At 54.2% G+C, this 25,716-nt stretch overlaps 1 protein-coding gene, 1 long non-coding RNA gene and 1 pseudogene across 5 annotated transcripts in view; all 3 read left to right on the top strand.

The window, feature by feature from the left end:
- Window positions 1-4,908, top strand: part of LOC120394615 — a 53,551-nt pseudogene extending 48,643 nt beyond the window's left edge.
- Window positions 1-25,658, top strand: part of LOC120394605 (zinc finger protein 300-like) — a 44,103-nt gene extending 18,445 nt beyond the window's left edge. For 2 of the 3 annotated variants that reach the window (XM_039518834.1, XM_039518833.1), the window contains exons 4-7: window positions 21,718-21,844; window positions 22,466-22,582; window positions 23,320-23,427; window positions 24,039-25,658. In XM_039518834.1, the coding sequence (XP_039374768.1) occupies window positions 21,718-21,844; window positions 22,466-22,582; window positions 23,320-23,427; window positions 24,039-25,120 (1,434 nt within the window). In that variant the 3' untranslated portion in view covers window positions 25,121-25,658. The remainder of the gene's footprint in view (window positions 1-21,717; window positions 21,845-22,465; window positions 22,583-23,319; window positions 23,428-24,038) is intronic. The other variant, XM_039518835.1, reaches the window with a different exon arrangement.
- On the top strand, window positions 13,832-17,851 carry LOC120394619. Of its 2 annotated transcripts, none has more exons than XR_005592352.1 (3): window positions 13,832-14,169; window positions 15,042-15,092; window positions 17,762-17,851. It is a non-coding gene; the product is annotated as an uncharacterized LOC120394619 (long non-coding RNA). The 2 variants fall into 2 exon arrangements; XR_005592351.1 differs by having other exon boundaries at window positions 17,765-17,838.
- Window positions 25,659-25,716: the final 58 nt, after the last annotated feature.

The raw sequence follows: 25,716 nt of genomic DNA, 5'->3' as shown, positions 1-25,716 counted from the left end.
TATGACAGGAGGAAAAGCCCCATTAGCCCCAGAGCCACCCAACAGGGCTGCTTCTCAAAGCCCATTACCTAACATACTTTTCAATGGCCCCAGTGATGGGCAATCCTCTTGCCATTTGGTCTCCTGCCCATTCCCCCTTGCAACCACCCATCTCTGTCCCTTCATACGCTCACAGCCTAGTGATACTCCCTGGCATTTCTCGCATCCCCACTGCACTCATCAGTTGGCATCTTCCACAGGGCGTGTGACCCACCCCTTAGCGCCCCCACCCGCACACCTTCCCCATTTCTAGTGGTGTGCTTTGTCCAATCTCTCCACCACCCCACCCCCAATACTTTACACAGCTAATCGAGAGACCAGAGCAGATGGGCACAGATGGGAGAAAAGAGGTTGGAAAGGAGATGGAGAGCCAGTGAGGCATGGAGATGAAGGGGGCTTTATCCAGACGTCACAAGCCACAGAGGAGAGGTGACGAAGGCAGCTGGTGAGCAGGGAAAGATCCAGGGAGGTGGCTGCAGAGGACACGGCTCTTGCCCCTGCAGCGGGGGGATGGAGAGGACAGAGAGAAGGTCTACAAGGGAGGGTTTGAGAACCGAGGGGCTGCTGGACTGCATCCTGGCTCCATCAATAACCTGCAAGATCCTCACCTCCTCCTCTCTACAGGAAAGCAACCAAGCGCGAGATGCTCCTGTGTGATTTCGAGGGCTGCGGCAAGATCTTCTCCAACCGCCAGTACCTGAACGTGAGTGACACTCGGTTCAGTGTGACCCACCGGTGAACGTATGTTACAGGTCCCTCTCTGTGCCTGATCCACAGAGAATATGAGTCTTCAGTGGTTTTACCATAGTTCAAGCTGTAGCTACTCATGTGTTTAATTCTGGACATCCCCATTTCAATCCCTGGCCCAAATGGGAGCTGTCATATATGCCCCAGTCGCTCCCATCTGACTGGCCATTCAGTGAAACGAGTCCGTGTGTCCTCAGTTCCCAGCAGGACAAGATTCTATATCAGGGCTAAGGCCCTGACCCAGAGCCGATCGACATCCATAGTAAGATTCCCACTGATTGCAGTCGACTTTGGAACATGATCCAATCGGCCGCCTTTGCTGCAACCTCCACAGAGAGGCTGGGGGTGGACTGGGCCATAGAGATATGGCTTCCGTCTGCCATCCTACAGAGAGAGCCAAGTGGCACCAGGGAGCCCCCCTGTATTGGGGCTGCTGGTCCAGCCCCAAAGCCAAATCAAGCATTCCCTCTGACTCCCAGTTCTGTGGGAGGGCGCTCAGTTAGGTATGAACCAGGGAGGACGGACTGCAGGGTCTCTGGGCGGCAGCTGACCCTACCCTCTGCTTCCCCTTCACCCCTAAATGGCAGTACCACAGGAAATACCAGCACGTGCACCAGAAGACCTTCACCTGCTCCGAGCCCAGCTGCGGCAAATCCTTCAACTTCAAGAAACACCTGAAGGAGCACGAGAAGCTGCACAGCGGTCAGTGAGCCTGAGCACAGGGGCCTCAAAGCACCTGCCTTCTACAGTGCTGGGCTCCCCCTCAACTCAGCACACACACAGCTCTCTGAGGGCCCCTCCATCCGGCTTCAGTCCCAGTCCATGGCTACTGCACGCGCGCGCACACACACACGCGCGCACGCAGCCCTCTGCCAGGGCCCCTCAGTCCAGCCCCGCAGCTCCCCTTCAGTCCCAGCTCTGGGCTCCTACACAATCATCTGCCAAATGCCCCTCAATTCCAGCCCCACAATCTCACAGGTCTGCCAATGCATCTCAATCCCAACCCACAGGCCCCCTGGTATTGCAGCCCTGGGTTGGGCCCCCTCCCCCTTTACACCTTTGCTGATGTCCCTCAGTCCTGATCCATAGCCCCCCAAGTCATGACCTGCAAGCGGCGCTGTTATCCTAGCCCCTGGAGCCCCACACACTGCTGCTAATGCATCTCAGTCTGGACCCACAGACTCCTCTGCTGTTCTGGTCCTGAGCTCCCCCTATACACACAATTCTGCCAGTGCCCCTCAATCCCAACCTGCAGGTCCCACTGTCATTCCAGCCCTGGACTCACTACCAATATCTGCTCTACCACCCCCCTGCTTTTCGACCCCTGGACCTACTGCCCTTCTCTTGTCCCTACCTTTGCTTCCGCCTGGGTAAAATGCCCTGCCCTACATCCCGCTGGCCAGTGCAGCCAGTAACCCACTCTCCCTCCCCCTGCAGACAAACGGGATTATATCTGTGAGTACTGCGCCCGCCCCTTCCGCACCAGCAGCAACTTGATCATCCACAGACGCATCCACACGGGGGAGAAACCCATACAGTAAGTAGCAAACCCCGCTTGCTCGCTCTGTGACTTGGGGTCTCATCCTCTGTCTCATCCTCTGAGAATCGCAGCACTGAGAAGCCAAAGGTGGAAATGGCTGATTAGGTGCCATCGATCCAGTTCTGGAGGATACAGTCCCTAGGGCTGTCCGGGCCCGCTTCCTAACTACACCCCAGACGTGGCCTCTCCCCCTCACCCTGTTGATGCATACACCCATTAGATACTTGTAGATCAGAGGTCCCCAAAGTGTGTGGAGAAATGTCCAGGAGGGCACAGCAGGGCCCAAAAGGTAAGGTAATAATTGGAGATATACCAATCTCCTAGAACTGGAAGGGACCTTGAAAGGTCATTGAGCCCAGCCCCCTGCCTTCACTAGCAGGACCAATTTTTTGCCCCAGATCCCTAAGTGGCCTCCTCAAGGATTGAACTCAGAACCCTGGGTTTAGCAGGCCAGTGCTCAAACCACTGAGCTATCCCTCCCCTCCTAGGCCAGCCCCAACTCCTGCCCCCAGCTCTGCTTCGGTCCCATCCCCGGCTCCCGGCCCCGTGCCTGGCCCCATCCCCGGCTCCCGGCGCCGTGCCTGGCCCCATCCCCAGCCTCAATGCAGCGCTGCTCCCCGCCCCGCATCCGTCCCCAGCCTCAGGCCCTGGCTGCGGCTCTGTTCCCAGCCCAGGGCCAAGGCTGGGGTTGAGGCCAGTAGCAGAGCTGCACCTCGCTGTAGGCCTGGGTGCTGGCCCCCACCACAGCTCAGCTGTGGGTCTGCTCCTGCACCTGTCCCCAACCTCGACCCTTGGCCACAGCCCTGCTCCCAGCCCCACCCCCAGCCTTGGCCCCCTTCTGCTGTCCATGCCACTTCTTCCCCTCCCCGAGCCACAGCACCACTCCAACCCGGGCTCCATGAAGGACATAGAGAGGAGGTGCACGGACAGAGGTAAGAGGGGGCATGATCCTCAAAAGTTTGGGGAGTACTGAATTAGCCTGTTGAACTCATTGCCACAGAAAATTGCTGAGGCCAAAGATTAGACCGATGGCACCTTAAAAACTAACAGATTTATTTGGGCATAAGCTTCTGTGGGTGAAAAAAACCTCACTTCTTCAGATGCATCTGAAGAAGTGAGGTTTTTACCCATGAAAGCTTATGCCCAAATAAATCTGTTAGTCTTTAAGATGCCACCGGACTCCCTGCTGTTTTTGTGGATACAGACTAGCACGGTTACCCTCTGATACAAAGATTTAGTGAGATTCCAAAAAACATTGGACATTTATGTGGAAACAAAAATATTGAGAATGACCATAATGAACAACAACAATTTTGGAAGAGAGATTAGGTTTTAAGCCAGTTCTCTAACCATTAGAGTCCAGGACCTGACCTAACGTGTGGGCCAGATTAGCCCACATTAGCCACTGTGAGGTTCTTACACCTTCCTCTGAAGCATCTTGTGCTGAGCTCTATCAGAGACAGGATAAGGGGCCAGATGGGCCTTGAATCTGATCCAACCTGGCAATTCCTGTGTTCCTGTATCCTCTGTGCATCCCTCTCTGAGCTTTCTCTCTCTCTGATTCCCTGCCCCGCTTTCTCCACGCTCTCCTCTTGATCCTCTTCCCCACCCCAGATGTGTGATCTGCGGCTTCACCTGCCGTCAGAAGGCCTCCCTCAACTGGCACATGAAGAAGCATGACGCCGACTCCTTCTACCAGTTCTCCTGCGACATCTGCGGCAAGAAGTTTGAGAAGAAGGACAACGTCACTGCGCACAAGAGCAAGAGCCATCCCGAGGTGGCTGCCGGCCCGGCCCAGCCCACGCCGGAAATGCCAGAACCTGCCCACCAGGACGCGCCATCCCCGCCCCCCACCCTCACTGAGGAGACACCGTCCGAGGACCACCCGGATGGGCCATGCCCACTTGTCACAGAGCAGCTGGAGATCCCTGCACTGAGCCATTCCAAGATGGAGAAGGCGGAAAGGCCGGTGTCCCCCATCACAGCCTCTGCCGAGTAACGGGCCACACCGAGCGGGATCCGGGTCTGACCAGCGCTTGGGGGCTGAGCCACGGGGGATGTTGGCAGAGATGATCCCAGCAGGATCCTGCCTTCCAGCTGGACTCTGCTGAGGGTGCGACATAAAGCACTTAGCAGAGGGGTGGGGATAACGACTGAACCATGGCAGGAGACGGTAGCGGCAGATCTGAAATCCTGCCCAGGCACTGAGAGTATGGGGACAGGGAGGCAAACCCCCGCAGCCATGCACAGTCTCCCCACACCAGTCAGTAGAGCGCAGACTCTCTGTGGGCCAAGAGGACTGTGACGCCAGGCAAAGGGTCTCACCTTCTCTGGGGCAGGGGAGCTCTGAAGAAAGATCCTGAGGTTCGCCCTCCCCAGGAAAAGGCCTCAGTTTTGCTACTCTCGGCTTGGGGGTTTTGGACAAATCCTCAATAAAGAATTATTTTGTGTAATGCCTGGGGCAGGGAGAGAGTCTTCTCTCATGGCTGCTGGTTCTGCCAGCGTGGGTGGGGCAAGGGTGAGGGTAGGTGAGCCTGCCTTCATCCCAATGGCCACAGCTCCTGCTGCCGTTTCCCCGCCATTTTCCTATGAAATTACCGCCCCCCCCCCCAGGTCGGTGCAGCTTCAGTGACTGCAGGATGCGCAGCCATCCCCCATCCAGCTGCGGAAAAGCCTGCTAGTGTCATGGTCTTTGTATTAGAGCAGAATCTTGGCATCCTAACGGAGATTGTGAGCCCATTGTGTTGAGAGCTGCCTGCATGCACTGAGAAAGTCTCTACCCTGAAGAGCTTCCAGTGTAAATAGACCAAACAGACAGTAAGGATTCTAATCCCCTCTTTTTACATGGGAGATCGTATCACAGAGAGATTAAGGGCCAGATCTTCAAGGGTATTTAGACTCCTAAAGTCTGTGGATTTCAGTGGGAGTTAGGTGCCGATCTGGGCCTAAGGGTAAGATTTTCAGTAACACCTCGGTCCCGCTGAACATCAATGTCTCCCAGATCCTCAAAGGTATTTTGACTCCTAACATATTTGAAAACTTTACTGCAGGGGACTTGCTCAAATATTGCGCATTATGAAAGGGATAGATATAAGACAGAAAATATCATATTGCTTCTCTATAAATCCATGGTCACCCACATCTTGAATACAGCGTGCAGACAGGGCCGGCGCTTCCATTAGGTGACCCTAGGCGGTCTCCTAGGGCACCAGGATTTGAGGGGCGGCATTTTATGCACTCCCCATGGGGCGCATGGGAGCTTCCGGTTCTGCTCCCGTCAACGCTGCGGAAGAAGGACCGTCTGCCAACGTGCTGCAGAAAACAGCGGCAGGCAATTGAGCAGCTCAATGACTGTCACTGTCGCCTGCAGCATTTCAGTGGAGGGTCCTTTGGCGGCGCGATGGGAGTGGAACCGGAAGCTCCCGCACGCTCCATGGGGAGCGCACAAAATGCTGCCCCCCAAAATTCTGCCTAGGGTGCCAGAAACCCTGGCGCCTCTCCTGTGTGCAGATGTGGTCGTCCCCTTTCAAAAAGATATACTGGAATTGGAAAAGGTACAGAAAAGGGCAACAAAAATGATTGGGGTATGGAACTGCTTCTGTCTGAGGAGAGATTAATAAGACTGGGACTTTTCAGCTTGGAAAAGAGATGACTAAGAGGGGCCGTGATAGAGGTCTGTAAAATCATGACTGGTGTGGAGAAAGTAAATAAGGAAGTGTTATTTACTTCTCATAACACAAGAACTAGGGGTCACACAAAGAAATTAGTAGGCAGCAGGTTTAAAACAAACAAAAGGAAGTATTTCTTCACACAATTCACAGTCAACCTGTGGAACTCTTTGCCAGAGAATGTTGTAAAGGCCAAGACAGTAACAGGACTCAAAGAAGAACTAGATAAGGTAATGGAGGATAAGTCCCGCCAATGACTATTAGTTAGGAAGGGTAGGGATGGTGTCCGTAGCCTCTGTTTGCCAGAAGCTGGGAATGGGTGATGGGATGGGTCACTTGGTGATTGCCCGTTCGGTTTATTCTCTCTGAAGCACCTGGCATTGGCCACTGTCGGAAGACAGGATACTGGGATAGATGGACCTTTGGCCTGACCCAGTATGGCTGTTCTTGTGTTCTTATATACAGAGAGTGTGTGACTGAGCCAGGAACTGAAACCAGATCTCGCCGCTTGCCTTCTGTTAACCACAAGACCCTTTTGTTTTCTTCCTGGATCCTCTTCACTTATGTTACGGGAGATGATTTCAGGTGATGGAGGCCCAGCTCCTCCAAGGTGCTTAGACGCCTAACTCCCAATGGGATAACTGCCTTGCATAGTAAGCAGGTTTTCGTTATGTGGAATCAGGGAAAACTCTGACCCCTCTTCTCAACAAGATACCAGTCCCTGGAGATGTGAGCCAGAGGAAAGGGAAGATTTTCCCACCAAACGAAGCTTGAAAGTTGAAGATCTGACCTCGGTGTCTGCGTTGTAAAATGTCACCTCCCCTCACTCATAGTCCAGATGCACCTGATCTCCCCTGGGCTCTCATTCAAAGCCAGAGGGGTGTGCGGGGAGCTGAGAGCCCAGTACTGCCCTCGGTACAGCCCCACTGTCCAGATCCCTCCTCTGGCTTGAAACTGAACTCCCCATTCCCCGTCACTGTCTCCCTGGCCACCTCTATGGCCCAGCCGTACCAATCACCTACCTCCACCTCCCGATAGTAACTCCCCTTGGAGCCCAGAACACAAGTATGAGTCAAATCTCTTGGGGATCTCAGGCAGGCTCTGCCTTGTGTTTCCTCGGTGCATGGTCTTCTAGTCCTCGGAGAGGACGAGCTTGGGGTGGGCTGTCTGTGGACAGAGTCACTTCCCCCCGAGAGAGAGCCATACATTAGCACTCAGGGTCTGTTCATGTCATGGAGAGGAAACCATTCTTCTAGTGCTGTCCCTGTGGGTGCTCCACTCCAGGTGATGGTGCATCCCGGTGCCATTGATCAGAGATCTTCGGTAGCAGTGTCTGGACATGATGCACGCTCTCAGCCGCTGTCTCGTGGTCTTGTTAGAGTCTGCCTGAGCATGCGTGTCCCGCGCCCCCCTCAATTCCTTCTCAACCATCCTCAGCTGAAGATGGGATTCGAGGCAGTGCAGATCCTCTTCCCTGGTCTCTGAAGGGAACAATTGCAAATGTGGACGACTTCAAACAGTTCCAGGAACTTTTCAAAAGTTTCAATTTTTCAGCCAAGACATCCCTTTAGAGGAGGTCCAGGAACCACAACACCAACTCCTCAAAATCCTCCAACCCTCTGCACCTTCAAAAATCGCACTTCCCATAAATGAAGCACTCCTAGAACCAGCTGACACTCTCTGGCAGACCCCAGCCTCTATCTTACCAACTTGCAAAAAGGCTGAACATAAATATTATGTTCCTGCTAAGGATGTAGACTTCTTATTCTCCCATCCACAACCAAATTCTCTTGTAGTGGATGCAGCGACTCACAGGACGAAACAGCTGCACTACCACCCACCCCGCAAGACAAGGACCTCAAACACCTTGACATCTTGGGCCGCAAGGTTTATACCTCCTCCATGCTGCAATTCAGAATTGCAAACTATTCCACCCTATTTGCAAGGTACGACTTTGATAACTACAATAAACTCTTTGATTTTACCTCCCATATTCCAGAGGACAGGAGAGCAGACTTTAAGTCAGTCCTTGTCGAGGGCCAGTTGGTCTCCAGAATGGCCCTACAAGCATCTCTGGACATGGCGGATACAGATGCCTGCACTACTGCAACTGCAGTGGTTATGCGCAGATCTTCCTGGCTCTCTGCATCCGGTATCCCCAAAGACCTGCAGACCAAAGTGGAGGACCTCCCCTTTGATAAAGACAAATTCTTTTCCAAGAAAACTGACAAAATCCTTCACACCCTGAAAGACTCTAGAGTGACCCTGTGCACCCTGGGGATCTACCCATCCCTTCCCAGGAGACAACAGTATCAACCTTACCAGAGGCCATGCACACAACAGTATCACCTGCCTCAGAACAGACCATATGATACTAGACCTCCTAGATGCAGATAAAACCAAGCACAAACAGCTACCTCCCACCCATCGAGAAATAACAATTTTGAAGCATTGGTTGAGGGTCTGCACGACCACCCCTTGACGCCATCGCCTACGTGCCCATTTGGCCACCACCTCCAGGTTTTCCACCATGCCTGGCAACAGATTACACAGGACCATTGGATCCTGGAAATAGTTCAGTCCAGTTACTCCATCCCTTTTATATCCTACCCTCCTACCCTTCCCCATCCCTCTTCAGGGACCCCTCTCATGAGCTCCTACTTCACGTAGAAGTGTCTCATCTTCCACAGATAGATGCAGTGGAACCTGTGCTGACACAGCATTGAGGAAAAGGGTTCTACTCCCACTACTTTCTGACCCCGAAAAAGACCAGGGGATGGAGGCCTATCCTAGACCTACGCCAACTGAACACATTCGTAAGGGTACAGAAATTCAAGATGGTCACACTGGGCACAGTAATACCTGCGCTGGAACAAGGGGACTGGTTCATATCCCTCGACCTACAGGACACCTATTTTCATATATCTACTCATCCAGCCCACAGACGCTTCCTATGGTTCACAGTCGGTCACGACCATTTCCAATACAGGGTACTCCCATTCGGACTCTCCACAGCACTGAGCGTATTCTCCAAGACCCTAGCCGTAGTCATGGCCCACCTCCGCAGACACGGGATCATACTTTCCCCTACCTAGACAATTGCCTCATCAAGGGCAACTCATACAGTGAGATGCTACATGCTACCTCGGGTTCTCAAACTGGGGGTCGGGACCCCTCAGGGGGTTGCAAGGTCATTACATGGGGGCTCGCGAGCTGTCAACCTCCACCCCAAACCCCAGTTGCCTCCAGCATTTATAGTGGTGTTAAATATATTAAAAAGTGTGTTTAATTTATTAGGGGGGGTCGCACTCAGAGGCTTGCGATGTGAAAGAGGTCACCCGTAAAAAAGTTTGAGACCCACTGTGCTACCCATTTTGCCATCTCCCTCTTCCACAGCTTGGGCCTGCAAATAAACATCCAAAAATCCATCCTGACACCTACACAGCAGATCTAATTCATTGGAGCTCACCTGGACCCAATTCGAACCAGAGCCTCACTGCCACACAACAGATTCCTCGCTATCATACACCTCCTATGTACGCTCTCTGTTCGTCCCAGGATACAGGCAAGAATTTGCCTACAGCTCCTTGGCCACATGGCAGCCACCACCTTCATGGTCAAGTACGCCAGGCTGCACATGAGATGTCTTCAGGGCTGGCTCAACTCCAACTATAACCCAGCAGACACAGCCTCTGCATGCTGCTAACTCCTCCAGCGAACGTACTAGCTTCCCTGCAATGGTGGACAAGACCAGGGAACCTCTGCATGGGCGTTCCCTTCCAGCAACGATCCCCAATGCTCATGCTCACCACGGACGCTTCCCTGATCGGTTGGGGAGCGCATCTGGGGGGACACACGGCACAAGGCTGCTGGTCCGCGCCAGAGACTCATCTACACATAAATCTCCTAGAGCTCAGAGCAGTGGGACAAGCCTGCCTCCACTTTCTTCCCCTCATAAAGAACAAATCTATCCAGGTCCTAATGGACAATATAGCATGTATGTTTTACATCAACAGACGGGGGGGAGCACGATCGCAGTCCCTACGCATGGAGGCCATCCAATTGTGGAATTGGTGCACATACAAATTATTGCTTCGTACCTAACCAGCTGTCACAACACTACCGCCGATACACTCAGCAGACACTTCTCCAAAGAACACGAATGGGAATTGCACCCCACGATACTACAACAGCTCTTCTCCCAGTGGGGCATCCCGTCAATAGACCTCTTTGCCACAACCCAGAATCGCAAATGTCACCTATTTTGCTCCAAAGTGGGATTTGGGACTGCATCCCTAGGAGATGCGTTCCTCATCCCGTGGAACAACTCTCTCCTGTATAAGCAGCAAAGAGTCCTGTGGCACCTTATAGACTAACAGACGTATTGGAGCATGAGCTTTCATGGGTGAATACCCACTTCGTCGGATGCATGTTCTCAGAGCTCATGCAGTCCTCCTGCACTGAAAGAGCTCAGCGGAATGCATGGAGGCAAACAATGGCAGAGTCCAGGAAAGCGTTAAATGAACGCAATGAGAGGAGGGAGGAGCATGCTGAGAGGAAGCAGGATGCAATGCTGAGGCTAATGGAGGAGCAAACTGACATGCTCAGGCGTCTAGTGGAGCTGCAGGAAAGGCAGCAGGAGCAAAGACTGCTGCTGCAGCCCCTGTATAACCACCTGCCCTCTTCCCCAAGTTCCATATCCTCCTCACCCAGATGCCCAAGAATGTGGTGGGGGAGGCTACAGGCACCCAGCCACTCCACCCCAGAGGATTGCCCAAGCAACGGAAGGCTGGCATTCAATAAGTTTTGAACTGTAGTGTGGCCTTGTCGTTCCCTCCTCCACCACCCCACCCGGTGCTTCCCTTCTCACCCACCCTTCCCGGGCTACCTTGCAAGTTTTCCCCCTATTTGTGTGATGAATTAATAAAGAATGCATGACTTGGAAACAATAATGACTTTATTGCCTCTGAAACTGGTGATCGAAGAGAGGAGGTCGGTTGGCTTACAGGGAAGTAGAGTCAACTAAGGGGGCAGGTTTTCATCAAGCAGAAACAAAGAGAACTGTCACACCGTAGCCTGGCCAGTCATGAAACTGGTTTTCAAAGCTTCTCTGATGCACAGGGCGCCCAGTTGTGCTCGTCTAATCACCCTGATGTCTGGCTGCACGTAATCGGCTGCCAGGCGATTTGCCTCAACCTCCCACCCCGCCATAAACATCTTCCCCTTACTCTCACAGATATTGTGGAGCACACAGCAAGCAGCAATAACAATGGGAATATTGGTTTCGCTGAGGTCTAACCTAGTCAGTAAACTGCGCCAGCGAGCATTTAAACGTCAAATGCACATTCTATCACCATTCTGCACTTGCTCAGCCTATAGTTGAACTGCTCCTTACTACTGTCCAGGGTGCCTGTGTATGGCTTCATGAGCCATGGCATTAACGGGTAGGCTGGGTCCCCAAGGATAACTATAGGCATTTCAACATCCCCAACGGTAATTTTCTGGTCTGGGAAGTAAGTTCCTTCCTGCAGCTGTTCAAACAGACCAGAATTCTGAAGATGCGAGCATCATGCACCTTTCCCGGCCATCTCACGTTGATGTCGGTGAAATGTCCCTTGTGATCCACCAGTGCTTGTAGCACCATTGAAAAGTACCCCTTGCAGTTTACATACTGGCTGCCAAGGTGGTCCATTCCTAAGATAGGGATATGCGTTCCATCTATCGCCCCACCACAGTTATGGAATCCCATTGCAGCAGAGCCATCCACTATGACCTGCACATTTCCCAGAGTCACTACCCTTGATAGCAGCAGCTCAGTGATGGTGTTGGCTACTTGGATCACAGCAGCCCTCGCAGTAGATTTACCCACTCCAAATTGATTCCTGACTGACCAGTAGCTGTCTGACATTGCAAGCTTCCAGAGGGCTATCGCCATTTGCTTCTCAACTGTGAGGTCAGCTCTCACCTTGGTATTCTTGCACTTCAGGGCAGGGGCAAGCAAGTCACAAAGTTCCATGAAAGTGCCCTTACGCATGCAGAAGTTGCGCAGCCACTGGGAATCATCCCAGACCTGCAACACTATGTGATCCCACCAATCTGTGCTTGTTTTCTGGGCCCAGAAGCAGCGTTCCACCGCATGAACCTGCCCCATTACTACCATGATGTCCAAATTGCCAGGGCCCGTGCTTTGAGAGAAATCTGTGTCCATGTCCTTATCACTATCATGATCGCACTGTCATCGCCTCCCTGCCTGCTTTTGCAGGTTCTAGTGCTGTATATACTGCAGGATAATGCACAAGGTGTTTACAATGCTCACAACTGCAGCGGTGAGCTGAGCGGGCTCCATGCTTGCCGTGGTATGGCGTCTGAAGGAGAGCAGGAAAGCAGAGTTGCAGCAGAATCGGTGGATGACGATGGATGCCACGAGAATAGATATTTATACAGAATGATGAGAGAACCTGCAAGGTGGATTCATGGCACCAGGAGAGCAGAGTTGCAGCGGAAGACGACAGTTAGCACCGCACACATTTCCCGAGGAAGAACACACGTACCCAGGAGCCTATGACAGACAACATGGAGAAATTCGCTATCAAGGCAAGAGCAGGAGAGCAGAGTTGCAGCAGAAGCGGTGGAGGATGATGGTTAGCACCACACACATTTCCTGAGGAAGAACACACGTACCCGGGAGCCCATGACAGACAACGTGGAGAAATTTGCTATCAAGGCAATAGCAGCAGAGCAGAGTTGCAGCAGAAGTGGTGTATGATGATGGTTAACAGACCTACTGCACTGTCTGCTGCCAGCAGCACCCAGGACATAACAGCGGCGGTGTCGGTGAGCTGAGCAGGCTGCATGCTTGCCATGGTATAGCGTCTGTGCGGAAAAAAGGCGTGAAACGATTGTCTCCCATTGCTTTCATGGAGGGAGGGGAGACTGATGACATGTACCCAAAACCACCTGTGACAATGTTTTTGCCCCATCAGGCATTGGGAGCTCAACCCAGAATTCCAATGGGCAGTGGAGACTACGGGAACTGTGGGATAGCTACCCACAGTGCACCGCTCCGTAAGTCGATGCTAGCCATGGTAGTGAGGACGCACTCCGACGACTTAATGCGCTTAGTGGGGACCTACGCAGTCGACTGTATAAAATTGATTTCTAAAAATCAACTTCTATAACATCGACCTAATTTTGTAGTGTAGACATACTCTAAGAGCTTGTCTACATGAGGAGTTATTCTGGAATGACTATTCCCAATTTAACTTCCTGTGTGGATGTTCTGATTCTGGAATAAGAGTGCTTCATTCCAAATTTAGTTTAATCCACTTAAATAGCTAAATCCACAAGTATACAGCGGAAGTATTAATGAAGGTGGCTTTCCGGCCTCACAAGTGGGTTACAGTAATTTGGAATAAAATGCTTTTATTCTGGAATATGAACATTCACACAGAGAATTGATCAGGTCTAGTTATTGGACTTTAAATTCATACCCTGCTTTAATCCAAATTAATTTCCCTGTGTAGACAAGCTGTATTATGAATTGACTAAAGATGTGAAAGGTAATAAATTTTCATAAAGTAATACATTAAGCCCCTGTGTGGGTTACTCTCCCCCAGAAGTAAAGTGGCTGTAGTTCACTGTTGCTTAATCTTGCAATACTGTTTTTCATTTATTTTTCCATAGGGGTCTCATGGGATGTCCATCACCATAGTGTCTGGGTGCCTAGTGGGGAAAATGGTGGCATTCATACTGGAGTTGATCTGGAGTAAATCCAGGCCTTCAGTGCAGGTTTGCTGGTGAATGTTTTCTGAGCACAGAGCGCTAGGAAAAGGTCTCAGGCACGCTGGCTTGGGCTCTGATTCTGGTTCCTTTGCTTTGGAAGTTTCTTTCTCTTTTCGGGGAAGAGAAAAGGAGTCTCTGGCCGCATCCCCCGGAGGGAGGTTTCTGTCCGCACTGCTGGGGTGCGCAGAGGGGGAGTTTTCTTTCGCTTTTCCCCACCAGGGGGCTCTGGGTATTGCTCAGGGAGGGGAAGCTCCTAGGGCTCTGCTCTCTCTGCTCAGCAGACCGGGGGTTGAGCTTCCTGGGTCAGATGCAGCCGCTGCAGCTCCATTGTGAGCGGAGCGACCTGCATTAACCCGGCTCTGCCCGCACCAGCCCCTGAGCCGGAGCCTGCAGGTGAGGGGCGAGATCCGGGGGAAGGGCTGGGGCCGGGCAGGAAAGTGACTCTGCAGCACCGGCCCCTCCTCGCCCCAGCTCTGCTCCCGGGGGTCTGCGAGTCCCAGAGCGGCTGCCCGCCCTGACACCCCCCCCCCCCGGCTCTGCCCCCCTGAGCGCCCGCAGGAGCCGAGCCAGCTCCGGGGAGCGAACGCCCCGGGCCGGGCCAGGGACCGAGTCTCCCAGCCCGAGGGGAGGGGGCGGGAGGGAGACAGGGGCAGAGCCTGGCAGGGGCAGCAGGAGCGATCAGTGGGGAGGGAGGTCCCGGCTCCCAGCCCTGCCCAGCCCCATTCCCTGCCGCACCCCGGGGCACATTGACTTTCCTGGGGAGAAGGGGAGGGGCAGGGAGAGGAAAAGCCAGTTCCTGCCTCTGCAGGTCCCCGCGCTGCTGGGGGGATGCGCTGCCTGGGGACAGTGTCGGGGGATCCCCCAGAGCGGCTCCTTTGGTTCTGCTCCTTTCTGGGGTTTGGTTCAGACTGTGGGTAGAAATGCGCTGACTCCTGGAGGGAGAGGCCGGGTCTGTGTTGTAATAAAGCGGGGCACAGACTCAGGGGGAGTCAGTTATTTTTTGTCCCGGTGCAAAATTCTTCATCAAGGTCCAGACTCAAGACAGAGACTCATATAAAAAATAGCAACAATCACAGTAACAATCAATACATAAAAAAGATTCTGGGGTCCCCTTCAAAAGCGTCTGGCAGGCCGGGTCTGGCCAGCCGGCCGCGTATTGACTGCCCCATGGCTAGGGCATCTGTCTGCAGGGAAGGAGCCAGGAGGGAATCGGGGCGTGAAATGGTGCCAAGGCCCTTTTGAAACCTCCCTTCTCGCCCTGACAGGCTGCAGAATAACGTCCGGATTGGGAAATGGCTGCTGTGGAACCAGCTCAGGTAGGGGGGGGTTCTGAAATGTATGGGGTCCCCTGGAGGGAGATGGGCAGAAAACGCAGGGGGGTGAAGAAGATGGGGGTGAGCAGGCAGCAGGGGGTGACAGATCTGTGGCTGGGACTTGCGTGATCTGGAGCCTGGTTTATAGGAACAGGCCCACTGGGAAGAAAGCTAGCAGGGGTGCTGTGGTTATTCCCATCTCTTCCCGCCCCCCTGCCCCCCTCATGAGCAAGAATAGGTGCTGGCTTTTATTTTTCCCAGTGAGTGCTCCTCCCGGGCTCCGCCCCCACCCAAGAGCCCCTCCCCCCCACTCTGCCCACTCCTTAAGGCCATGGGCGCCAACTTATATGGGCTCCTGGGGCTTTAGCCCCAGGAATATTCACAGACAGGGGCTCTGCTCCAGCAATATTTGGAGCTAGGTTTCTCCCCTGCTCTGCGCTGCTGGCAGCCCAGAGCCCTTTAAATCCCAGCCGCGGCCGGGAGTCAGAGGGCTCTGGGCTGCCCGCTGCGGCGGGGAGCCCAGAGCCTTTTAAATCCCAGCCGCGGTGGGCAGCCCAGAGCCCTCTGATTCCCGGCCGCGGCTGGGATTTAAAAGGCTCTGAGCTCTCCGCGGTTGCAGGCAGCCCAGAGCCCTTTAAATCCCGCGGCTGAGATTTAAAGGCTCTGGGCCCGCCCGCGGGCAGCCCAGAGCCCTCCGATTCCCGGCCGCAGCTAGGATTTAAAAGGCTCTGGGCTCCCTGCCGCAGCGGGCAGCCCTGAGCCCTCTGATTCCTGGCCGCAGCTGGGATTTAAAAGGCTCTGAGCTCCCCGCGGTTGCAGGCAGCCCAGAGCCCTTTAAATCCCAGCCGCGGCTGAGATTTAAAGGGCTCTGGGCTCCCCGCCGCAGCGGGCAGGGAGGCTCTGGGCTGCCCGCTGCGGGATTTAAAGGGCTCTGGGATCCCCGCGGCTGCCAGCAGCCCAGAGCCCTTTGAATCCCAGCCCCTGGCCGCTGATTGCCCCCTCCCCAGACTCCTGCCCCAACTGCCCCCCAGGACCTCCACCCCCTATATAAGCACCACTGGTCCTTGTTCCCCGATTACCCCCTCCCGAGACCCCTGCCCCTAACTGCCCCTTAGGACCTCAGCCCCTATCTAAGCCTCCCTTCTCCTTGTCCCCAACGGCCCCCTCCTGAGACCCCACCCAACTTCCCCCAGGACCGCACCCCTACCTGTCCCTGATAAACCTCCTGGACTCCCATGCCTATCCAATTGCTGCCTGTCCCCTGACTGCCCCTTTGAACCTCTGCCCCATCCAACCCCCCCTGCTCCTTGTCCCTTGACTGCCCCCCGGAACTCCCTACCTCTTCTCCAACCCCCAAACCGCTTACTGTGCCACTCAGACCAGAGTGTCTGGCTCCGTGCAGGTCCAGACAGTTGCTGCCATGCTCCCCCATGGAGCCCACAGCCCTCTCCCACCCCCAGCACCTGCCTTCCGGATTTGAACACCTCAAAATTCCGGAGTGCTCAAGCTCAGTTTGGGCAGCTTTTACTTCATTTCTCCCAAATCAGTTTCCCCTGCAAGGTGCCAACTGAAGGTGTTGGAGAACAGAGAGATCGGGTGGCCTCCTAATGCCTGGAAAAGAGACAAAGGCCGGAGGAGGGAGTGTCAGTGCTTGTGTGGACTTCTGGGAAGTGCACGGTGTGGAAGGGGATGCTGTGATGCTTTGGAACAACTCCATACAAAGCCAGTCAGGACTCTGGGGGAGCCTCCTCTCTTGGAGCATACTGTCTCCAGGGCAAGAAGCTTACACCTTCCTGGGTCTGACCTCGGAGCATTCAGCATGCCCTTCCACATCATGCACTTTCCACAGCGAGTCTGCCCAGGCTGGTCCTGGGGCAACCAGAGGGCCCTGCACCCCAACTCCGCAGTCAGATGTGACTCTCAGCCAGACAGTAAAACAGAAGGTTTATTAGATGACAGGAACACAGTTTAAACAGACCTTGTTGGTACAGAAAACAGAACCCCTCTGTCAGGTCCATCTTGGGGGGTGGGGAGCCCAGAACCAAGTTCTGGGTCTCTCCCCATTTCCCCAGCCAGCTCCAAACTGACACTCCCTCCTCTGGCCTCTGTGTCTCTTCCGGACAAGGAGGCCACCTGATCTCTTTGTCCCCAACACCTTCAGTTGGCATCTTGCAGGGGAAACTGAGGCACCCACACAGTATTCAGAGAAAATATTAAGAACATTCCCACTTCATCACAACAGGTGCAACAAAATATAATACTGTATATTGAAGTAGGCAAGTGCTGCTTCTGACTTCCCACTTTTAATTGACCCTTGTAATCTTGTGGCACTGACGCGTTGTAGCTTCATTTTATATCGGCTTACAGGGCAGGAGTAGGGGGGCACCACCATTTTGGGCCCCACCAAAAATTATACAAACCTGCCGCCTATGCTTAAGGCCCCAGCCTGCTGCTCTCTGCCTTTGCCCAAGCCCCTCCCCCAGCCTCCAAACAGCTAGTGGATGCTGAGCACCTACTATTTTTTTTCCATGGGTCGGCTATGCTTATGAGTCTTGCTACCACACACCCCCTCCCCCCCCCGACTGGATAAGGCGACAGCCCCATCAGCTCGGCTGCAGTGACAGACTGTGTGTGGAGCTGGTCCAAGTTTTTCAACCCCAGCGTTTTCCCAGCAGGACCAGGTGCAATGGGCGATTGCCACAGCTGGGATGTGGGGCGAACCCCGTGCCTTGGTGGAAGGGCGTTGTGGGATCCCCATCCAGCATCCCAAGAGGGAGGAGAGCGAGGCTGAGGAGCAGAGCCCTGGCTGGCCCTTGTCCCTGCGGATGCCATCCCAGTCCTGGCTGAGATGCTCGGAGGGGGAAGATTCTCCGTTGAGGACGGCGCAGACACCTCCCCGGTCTCGGGAAGGGGCAGACACTGCTGGCCTTGAACAAGTGGTGCCGTCCCGTGACTGGCCTCACGGGGACGAGGTTCCTTCGTTCCCCCGGGAGGCACCTGAGACCTGCGGCTCCATGGGGACAGGCCCCACCAGAGGCCGTGCCGAGGGCAAGGTGGCCGTTTCAGAGCAGGCCAGCGAGGAAGCCCATCGGTTGCAGTTCCGCTCAGGCGCTGCCCGGCCCGGAGAAGCTCCCCGGGAGATGCTAGCCCGGCTCAGCCAGGCTGCTCGGCTCTGGCTGCGGCCCGGGGAGCGCACCAAGGAGCAGATTGTGGACGTCATTGTGCGGGAGCAGTTCCTGGGGGCGCTGCGGGCGGACGTGCGGGCCTGGGTGGCGAGGAACCCCGCAGCAGCGAGGCGGCTGCGCTGGCTGAAGCCTGCCTGGGGCAAGGGGAGTCGACCCAGCCTGCTCAGGTAGCTGATACGGCGCGAGGGGGGGAAATTGTGAGGGAGCAGAGCCAGGCGTGGGGCTGAGAAGGGTGATGGGAGAGACAGATCTGATGGGAAATCAAAGGATAAAATGTCGCCCCCCACACCGCCCCGATATGATGCTGTGGGGCAGGGGTGCTGGAATAGGGGGAGCTGGGGGGCCATCGCCCATCCACTTTTTGCCATGGGCCCCACCCCTGGCCGCCTTCTTCCCCCCGAGGCCCTGCTCCCCAGCCAGGCTGGCAGCTGGAGCCCAGGGCTGGTGGAGGGTCTGCGGCTCCTCACAACGGCCTGCACGGCTCTTACCATGGCCGGGCTGCAGCTCCGAGGCCCCGGCCGGAACCGGGTTGGGGTAAGAGCCATGTGTGCAGCTGTGGGGAACTGTGGGCCCTGCACCTGCCCTGGGCGGGGACACGGGCCTGGGGCTGCTCTTGAGCTCCCCCACCCCGGGCAGGTGGAGGGTCCACAGCTCCTCAGAGCTGCCAGGGCTCCCGGCTGGTCTCCAGCTGCTGGCCTGGCTGGGGGATGGGGCCTTGGGGGAAGAGGTGGGGCCATGCAGGGCCCCGCCTCTCCCTCCCGCTCCCCTCTCCCAACCGTCCCTGCTTAACAAGGTCCCACAGATGAGAGGAAGGGTCTTTGTATGGAAACATCCCATCTGAGACCTGGGCTGGGCCAGCAATATCCTAGCCCAGTAAGTCTCACTGTGTGCCCTGTGTGAGGGGTCGTGGCAAGTGCATGCACATTGTCAGCAGCAGTGGTATAGTTATTATTTACTTTGTGAATTCCTGAAGTCTCTAGGGACTCCTGCCGTATTGCACTGGATAGGGTGAAAACCTAGAACCAAGAGACAGCGCCTGCCCCAAAATACTCAGAGTCTTAAGATGAGGCAACAGCTGCATAGAACAGCGTAATGGGGAGGTGATGGCGGATAGCATAATAAGCAGCGTCGTGGCTCGGTGGAGTTTCACAGGCAGCGCCTCCCCAGAGTCAGGGGCAGTATGGAGCACAGAGTGAAGGTGCTTGCTGGAAAAACGTTGGCATGAGCAGCACGCCAAAGACAGACTCCTGTATTTTAAGGCCAGAAGGAACCATTAGGATCATCCTCTAGTCTTATCCCCTGCATAACCCAGACTAGAGAATCCCACCCCAGGAGGCCTTCATAGAACCCAGCAGCTTGTGGTTCAACTAGAGCCCATCTTTTACAAAGAGACGTCTGCTCTGGAATACAGGAGAGGCCTCTCTGGGTCAGCCAAAGGTCCATCTAGCCCAGTATCCTGTCTTCTGACAGTAGCCCATGCCAGGTTTAAAGGTTTCAGGTGATGGTTTATTGCCCTCACACTTCAATTTGTCCCTTATTTCCAGTTTTGTTGCAGTGTGAAATGAACAAATAACCTGGGGAAAGCTGGTGGAAGATTTTGTGTCAGGGTGTTGGGTTTTTTTCCAATGTGAAATGCCTTTTTTTGACAGACAGAAACATTTGTGAATATTTTTTTCATTTTGGTCCTTTTTTTGTTTAAGAAAATTTTGATTTAGTTTCACTGAGACGCCTTCTCCCCCCACGCACCCCGCCTTTTTATTACCTTGATCTTTTTTCCAGCAGGGGAAGGAGCTTTTAAAACTGACAGAAAAGTGGGGATTTTCCCACAGAAAGGAAACAGAATTTTTTTTCCAAAAAAACCCAACCCCCCCAAAAAAGGTTAAAAAGGAAAATGTCACAGAAAATGAAACATTTCCATTTCTTTTGATTTTTTTTTTTCACCAAATAGACTTACCGTCTTCAAACCTTCTGTATAATACTAACTCAACCAGTTGTCTTTAAAAAGAAACATGCTGGGTTTTCTAAATCTGTTTCCCTTTGGGCAAGTTCAGTTCTTCAGATCTAGATCTGAACTCCGCCGCTCGAGTCTCAAGCTACTGTAAAGCAGTGGTTCTCAACCAGAAGTATGCGTACCCCTGAGGACACACAGAGGTCTTCTAGGGGGTACATCAACTCATCTAATATTTGCCTAGTTTTACATCAGGCTACATAAAAAGCACTAGCAAAGTCAGTACAAACTGAGATTTCATATCGACAGTGACTTGAGTATAGAGCAGTATAAACTATATACTGAACTGTAAGTACAATATTTATATTCCAATCAATTTATTTTATAATTAGATGGTAAAAATGAGAATGTCAGCAATTTATCTGTAATAGTGGCTGACACACTTCTGTATTTTTATGTCTGATTTTGTAAGCAAGTTGTTTTTAAGTGAGGTGAAACTTGGGGATACGCAGGACAAATCAGACTCCTGAAAGGGGCACAGTCATCTGGAAAGGTTGAGAGTCAAGCAAAGAACGCGGCTGTTCATTGTTATATTTCAGGCCACCTCTAGTGCAGAGCTTGAGGGGAGAGGGGGTGGCAAGATTCTTAAAAATAAACTAGCAAAACTTGCGTAAAACAGCACAACAGGGTGACATGGTCCCCGAGGGAATGGAAGGAACCAAAGAGAGAAATTAACCTTGTGGACTGAGCCAGATGCTGAAGGTTCAGGTTTCATTTGGCTGGATGAGAATAAAGAGCAGGAGGGTTCCATCTCGCACCGTTGGAGCCTGCGCTGGAGGAATTCCAGCTAAGGAGCTTCCATAGATTTGCTGGGTTGGTCCCTGTGAACCCAGTGAGAACCACCTCAGTTTCACATATTAGCGAGTGCCCCTCATCCTGGGACACTGAAGGCGCATTAGGTAGCAGAGGCATAGACGCCAACTCTGTGGGTGCTGCAGTGCTTAAGCACCCATGGAAAAAAATAGGGGGTTCTCAGCATCCACCAGCCCCAGCTGTTGGGCAGGCCGGGGTTGGCTGCCGATCAGCTGTTTAGTGGGGGCCCTGGGCTCAGGGGAGGATGGAGAGGAGCCAGCGGCAGGAGGTCTTGGGGAAGGGGACTGAGAGGAGCGAGCAAAGGGCAGGTGGGGCAGTTGTGAGAGGGGGCGGGAAGAGGCAGAGTGAGGGGCCTTGGGTGAAGCACTCACTGGGAAAAATAAAATTCAGCGCCTATGAGCAGAGGGAATGGCCAGAGGCCCAAATGATGCGTGGGGAGATGTTAGACCTAGCAGTGAGTGAGCCATTGAGCAGCACTTGGGAGCAGTAGGGACGAGATTGCAACTTGCGGATTATGGGTATTATAAGCCTTACTGAAAGTACACAGGAAACTAGAACAGTCTGGGGCAGGTGGGATTGTGGCTGGGGAACGGGTCCTGAGTGGGGACTGTGGTTGTTTCAGGGGGCGGTGACCTTCGAGGAGGTGGCTGTGTATTTCACGGAGGAGGAGTGGGCTGTGCTGGACCCCAGTCAGAGAGTCCTCTACAGGGACGTCATGCAGGAGAATTACAAGAGCGTGACCTCGCTGGGTAAGGGATTCCTTGTTCCCTTGGGTATTAGAAGTTTCTCTCCACAAATATCACGTTCAGTGCTTAACCCTTCAGAGTAACACTTCACTATTTATTACTCTCGCTCTTCGACTTGCCTCCCCCATTGTTTGGGTGGAAAAGGACAGGTGGGAGAAAGTAGAACTCTGGAAGAAGATGGCAATGCCACACAATTTCTAAACTAAAGATTTTTTTTTATTTCTGTTCTTCCTCCCAAAAAAGACTTACCAATTCAAAATATTTTCTAAAAATGGAATTTGAAAGCTAAACTGTTTTGCAAATGAAATAATTTTCAACCAAATCTCATTTTCTGAAGAGAAGTCTTTTGTGTTGAAAGTTTCATTCTCCGCTATAGCTCGGTATCTGGCCTAAGTGGTTTGATATTAGTGCTGTGCCTGGGTCACCTGCTGTGTGCAGATGAAGCATCTTCTCCAGGGGGCGAAGCATGTCTGGCTCTTCCGAAGGGTCTCCCATGTCCGTCTTCCGATGCCACGTCCCCACAGCATAGGGGAGGGGCCGGGTTATGTCATGGAACTTTCTTTGTAACAAACATTCCACAAACCATTCATTCACCCCCATCCCACCATGTTCTTCCCCTCTCAGCAGGATTTCTCATTCCCAAACCCAATGTGATCTCCCGGCTGGAGCGAGGGGAAGAGCCGTGGGTCTCAGATCCCCAGGGCTCCGAGGAAAGGGAGAGCCTGAGCAGTGCCTGCATAGGTGAGGAATTGATTAAACTAACACACCCCACCAGCCAATGAAAGGAACAGCTGGGAGTCCTCCAAACGCCTCGTGTGCTCCCCCAGTTCTGCCTCATCCACCACAGGTCACGATTGGCCCCAGTAGGAGTCAGACCCTCATGGCAGATGTCACTCCAGGCTTCCAACCCACCCTGACAGTAGCTCACACCCCACTGTCCTCCCTTGCCCTTGAGTGTTCAGATGGGTGTGAAGGCAGGATGGGACTCCGCGTCTCTGTCCTCTGGGGAAGGGATTGTGCGGATTTGGTTCCTGATTTCACAAGCTCATTGATGGCTTCATTCCACAAAATGTGCTTTGCTGACCCATAACACCCTTGAACTGCTGCATTGGATGATATCCCCAACTCCTTCCCATCCCTTACTGCGCTGAATCCCACTGGTCCCAGTGACTCTCTATCGCTGGGCCCCTCTCCATCAGTAAGAAGTCGATCCAAGGTGGACTTTCCACTTTCTAGGACATGAAGTTGGTTTCCATACACTACAGGAACCGCTTTGCTGATGAGTGTCTGGCTCTCTGTGTTTCCAGCAGAGAGGTTTCCACCTGTAACAGAATGTGTGGAGATTTTGAGCAGCTGGGGAGCTGGCCCTGGGATTTTACTGCTTTAAAATGAACTGGGGTTAAAAATCATGGAATGCTCTTTGTAAGAAATATTCCACGAATTCCCCTCATCTCACTCACTTTCTTTCCCTTGCGCAGGATTTCCGGTTTCCAAGCCTGATGTGATTTCCCCATTGAAAGGGGAGGGTGAGCCATGGGACCCCGATCTGCATGGTTCTGAGATGAGCCCGTGGGGCACCTGTGCAGGTGAGGAACCCGCTCTACTGATGCACACCATCAGCAAGGAAAGGAAACAGCTGGCCTGCTGAGCTCCCCCCAGCCGGGTTCCACCTCCTCCCTCCCAGAGCAGGGTTATCCTCAGCTGTCATGGCAACCATCAGCATGGCTTCCCACCCATTCCTGACTGACACCTGGCAGTAGCTTCCTTCGCCTGAGTGCCCATACATAGGCGCTGAACTCCGTGGGTGCTCAGCACCCACTGGCAGGCCCTGCCAATCAGCTCCTCCCCCTCAGCTGTTCAGGGCAGGCAGGAGGCACTGGGGGGGAGGAGCAAGGATGGGACAGGCTCAGGGAAGGGGGTGAGGCCTGGCATGGCGCACCCTGCTCCCCCGCCAATTAGAAAGTCAACGCCTCTGTGCCCACCCCTTCCTGACAGCTGGCAGTAGCTTCCTTTGCCCTTAAGTCTTCAGATGGGGGAGGGAGGCAGAATTGGTCCCCTCCTCTCCGTCCTCTGGGGAAAAGTTTGGGCAGGATCTTAATTCCTTTTTCCATCTCCCCAGCTGTTACTGTGGTTTGTTTCCCCCCCTACACATTCCCTTCTCCGAGGTTTCCTGTCTGAATTCTCTCTGTCCCAGCAGGTGAGGGTCCAGCCTGTGAAAATGCTCAGCACCAGGGTCCCCAGCAAGTGGAGCTGTGCAGGACGCCGTCCGTGAAATCCGAAGGGAACGCTTCCTGGACACCGACGCAGGGGGAGCCACACCTGACGTCATCAGTGAAATGCGAAGGGGGTCGTGAGCAGGAGGACGTATGTGCGAGCTGGGGCGGGTTGGAAGGGCAGGAGGGAGCCCAGCCCACTTCCCCTGGGGGAGGCAGCATGGGCCACAGCTACGTCCAGGTCCTGCTGAGCCTCCAGCCAGAGCAGCAGCAGCAGCGGCCGTGCCCCGAGTGCGGGAAGATCTTTGTTGACAGCGCTCACCTCCTGCGCCACCAGCGGCTGCACGCCCTGGAGAAACCCTTCCCCTGCCCCGACTGCTGGCGGGGCTTTCTGCGGCGCTGCGACCTGTCCGTCCACCGGCGCTCCCACACCGGGGAGATCCCCTTCCCCTGCCCTGACTGCGGGGAGGGGTTCCTGCGCCGCTGCGACTTGGCCGCCCACCGCAAGAGCCACATGGGGGAGTGGCCCCACCAGTGCCCCAAGTGCGGGCGGCGCTTCCGCAAGCGCTCCGTCCTGGTCAACCACCAGCGCACCCACCTGCAAGACGATCGCTACAAGTGCCCCGACTGCGGCCAGGGCTTCAAGTGGCCCAGCCAGCTGGAAATGCACCGGTACAGCCACATGGAGGAGAAACGGCACACCTGCTTCAAGTGCGGGGAAAGCTTCAGCCAGCGCTCCCACCTCCTGGCCCACCAGGGCAGCCACCTTGGGGACGCCCCTTACCACTGCGCCGACTGCGGGAAGGGCTTTGCCCAGCACCCTGACCTCATCCTCCACCGGCGGAGTCACACCGGTGACCGGCCCTTCCACTGCCCCCAGTGCGGCATTGGCTTTGGCCGCAGCTCGGACCTCAGGAACCACCAGAGCATCCACACAGGCCAGCAGCCCTACAAGTGCCCCCTGTGCGGGAAAGGCTTCCAGGAGAAGGCGCACCTGGCCGCCCATCAGAAAAGCCACGGCGGGGAGGATTTCTACCTCGGCCTTGCCGCAGTTTGGATGGGGTGAGGGCCGGCCAGCATCCGGCTCACAGGTCAGGAGCCAGCAGCAGCCCGTCCTGACCTGACAGTGATGCTCTGGCCCTGCCTGGCCTAGCAACTTCCAGGCGAAGCCTTGATTGGCACAGCCGCTCGCTGAGCTGCCACTGGGGAGGGGATTGTCAGCGAGCCGCCTTGTGCCTGGAAGGCCACTGCTGTTTGTATTAGAGTACCATCTATGCCCCACCGTGCATCAAATAAAATTCCTGCCAGAAAGTGTGAACCAGCCGTACCCATGCTACTAGATTGGTCCAGGAAGCCCTTGTCTCTATGGTTTAACTTTGCCATGCTAACCATTCAGCCTGGCAGCACTCATGGTGGGGGGGCGGCCTCAGCTTGAGGGGCTTGATTTATTTTTGAGTTTCAACTCCAAGGGCTTCCTCATTTTTGAGCCGGTGAAAGTTTCACCGAGATGGTGTAATACCTGCAGGCTGTGGAGCAGGGACTTGAAATTTGGTGGGGGTGGGTCACCCTCATGTCTGGACCTGGCTTTTTGCCACCCCTGTAAAAAAAAAAAAAAAATCCACCCCAAACAGCTCGCACGTGCTCAGTAGAAGGGACTTGAAG

The sequence above is a fragment of the Mauremys reevesii genome, unplaced genomic scaffold, assembly GCF_016161935.1.
Source record: "Mauremys reevesii isolate NIE-2019 unplaced genomic scaffold, ASM1616193v1 Contig7, whole genome shotgun sequence".
Classification (NCBI taxonomy): domain Eukaryota; kingdom Metazoa; phylum Chordata; order Testudines; family Geoemydidae; genus Mauremys; species Mauremys reevesii.
This window is presented reverse-complemented; position numbering and strand designations above follow the sequence as displayed.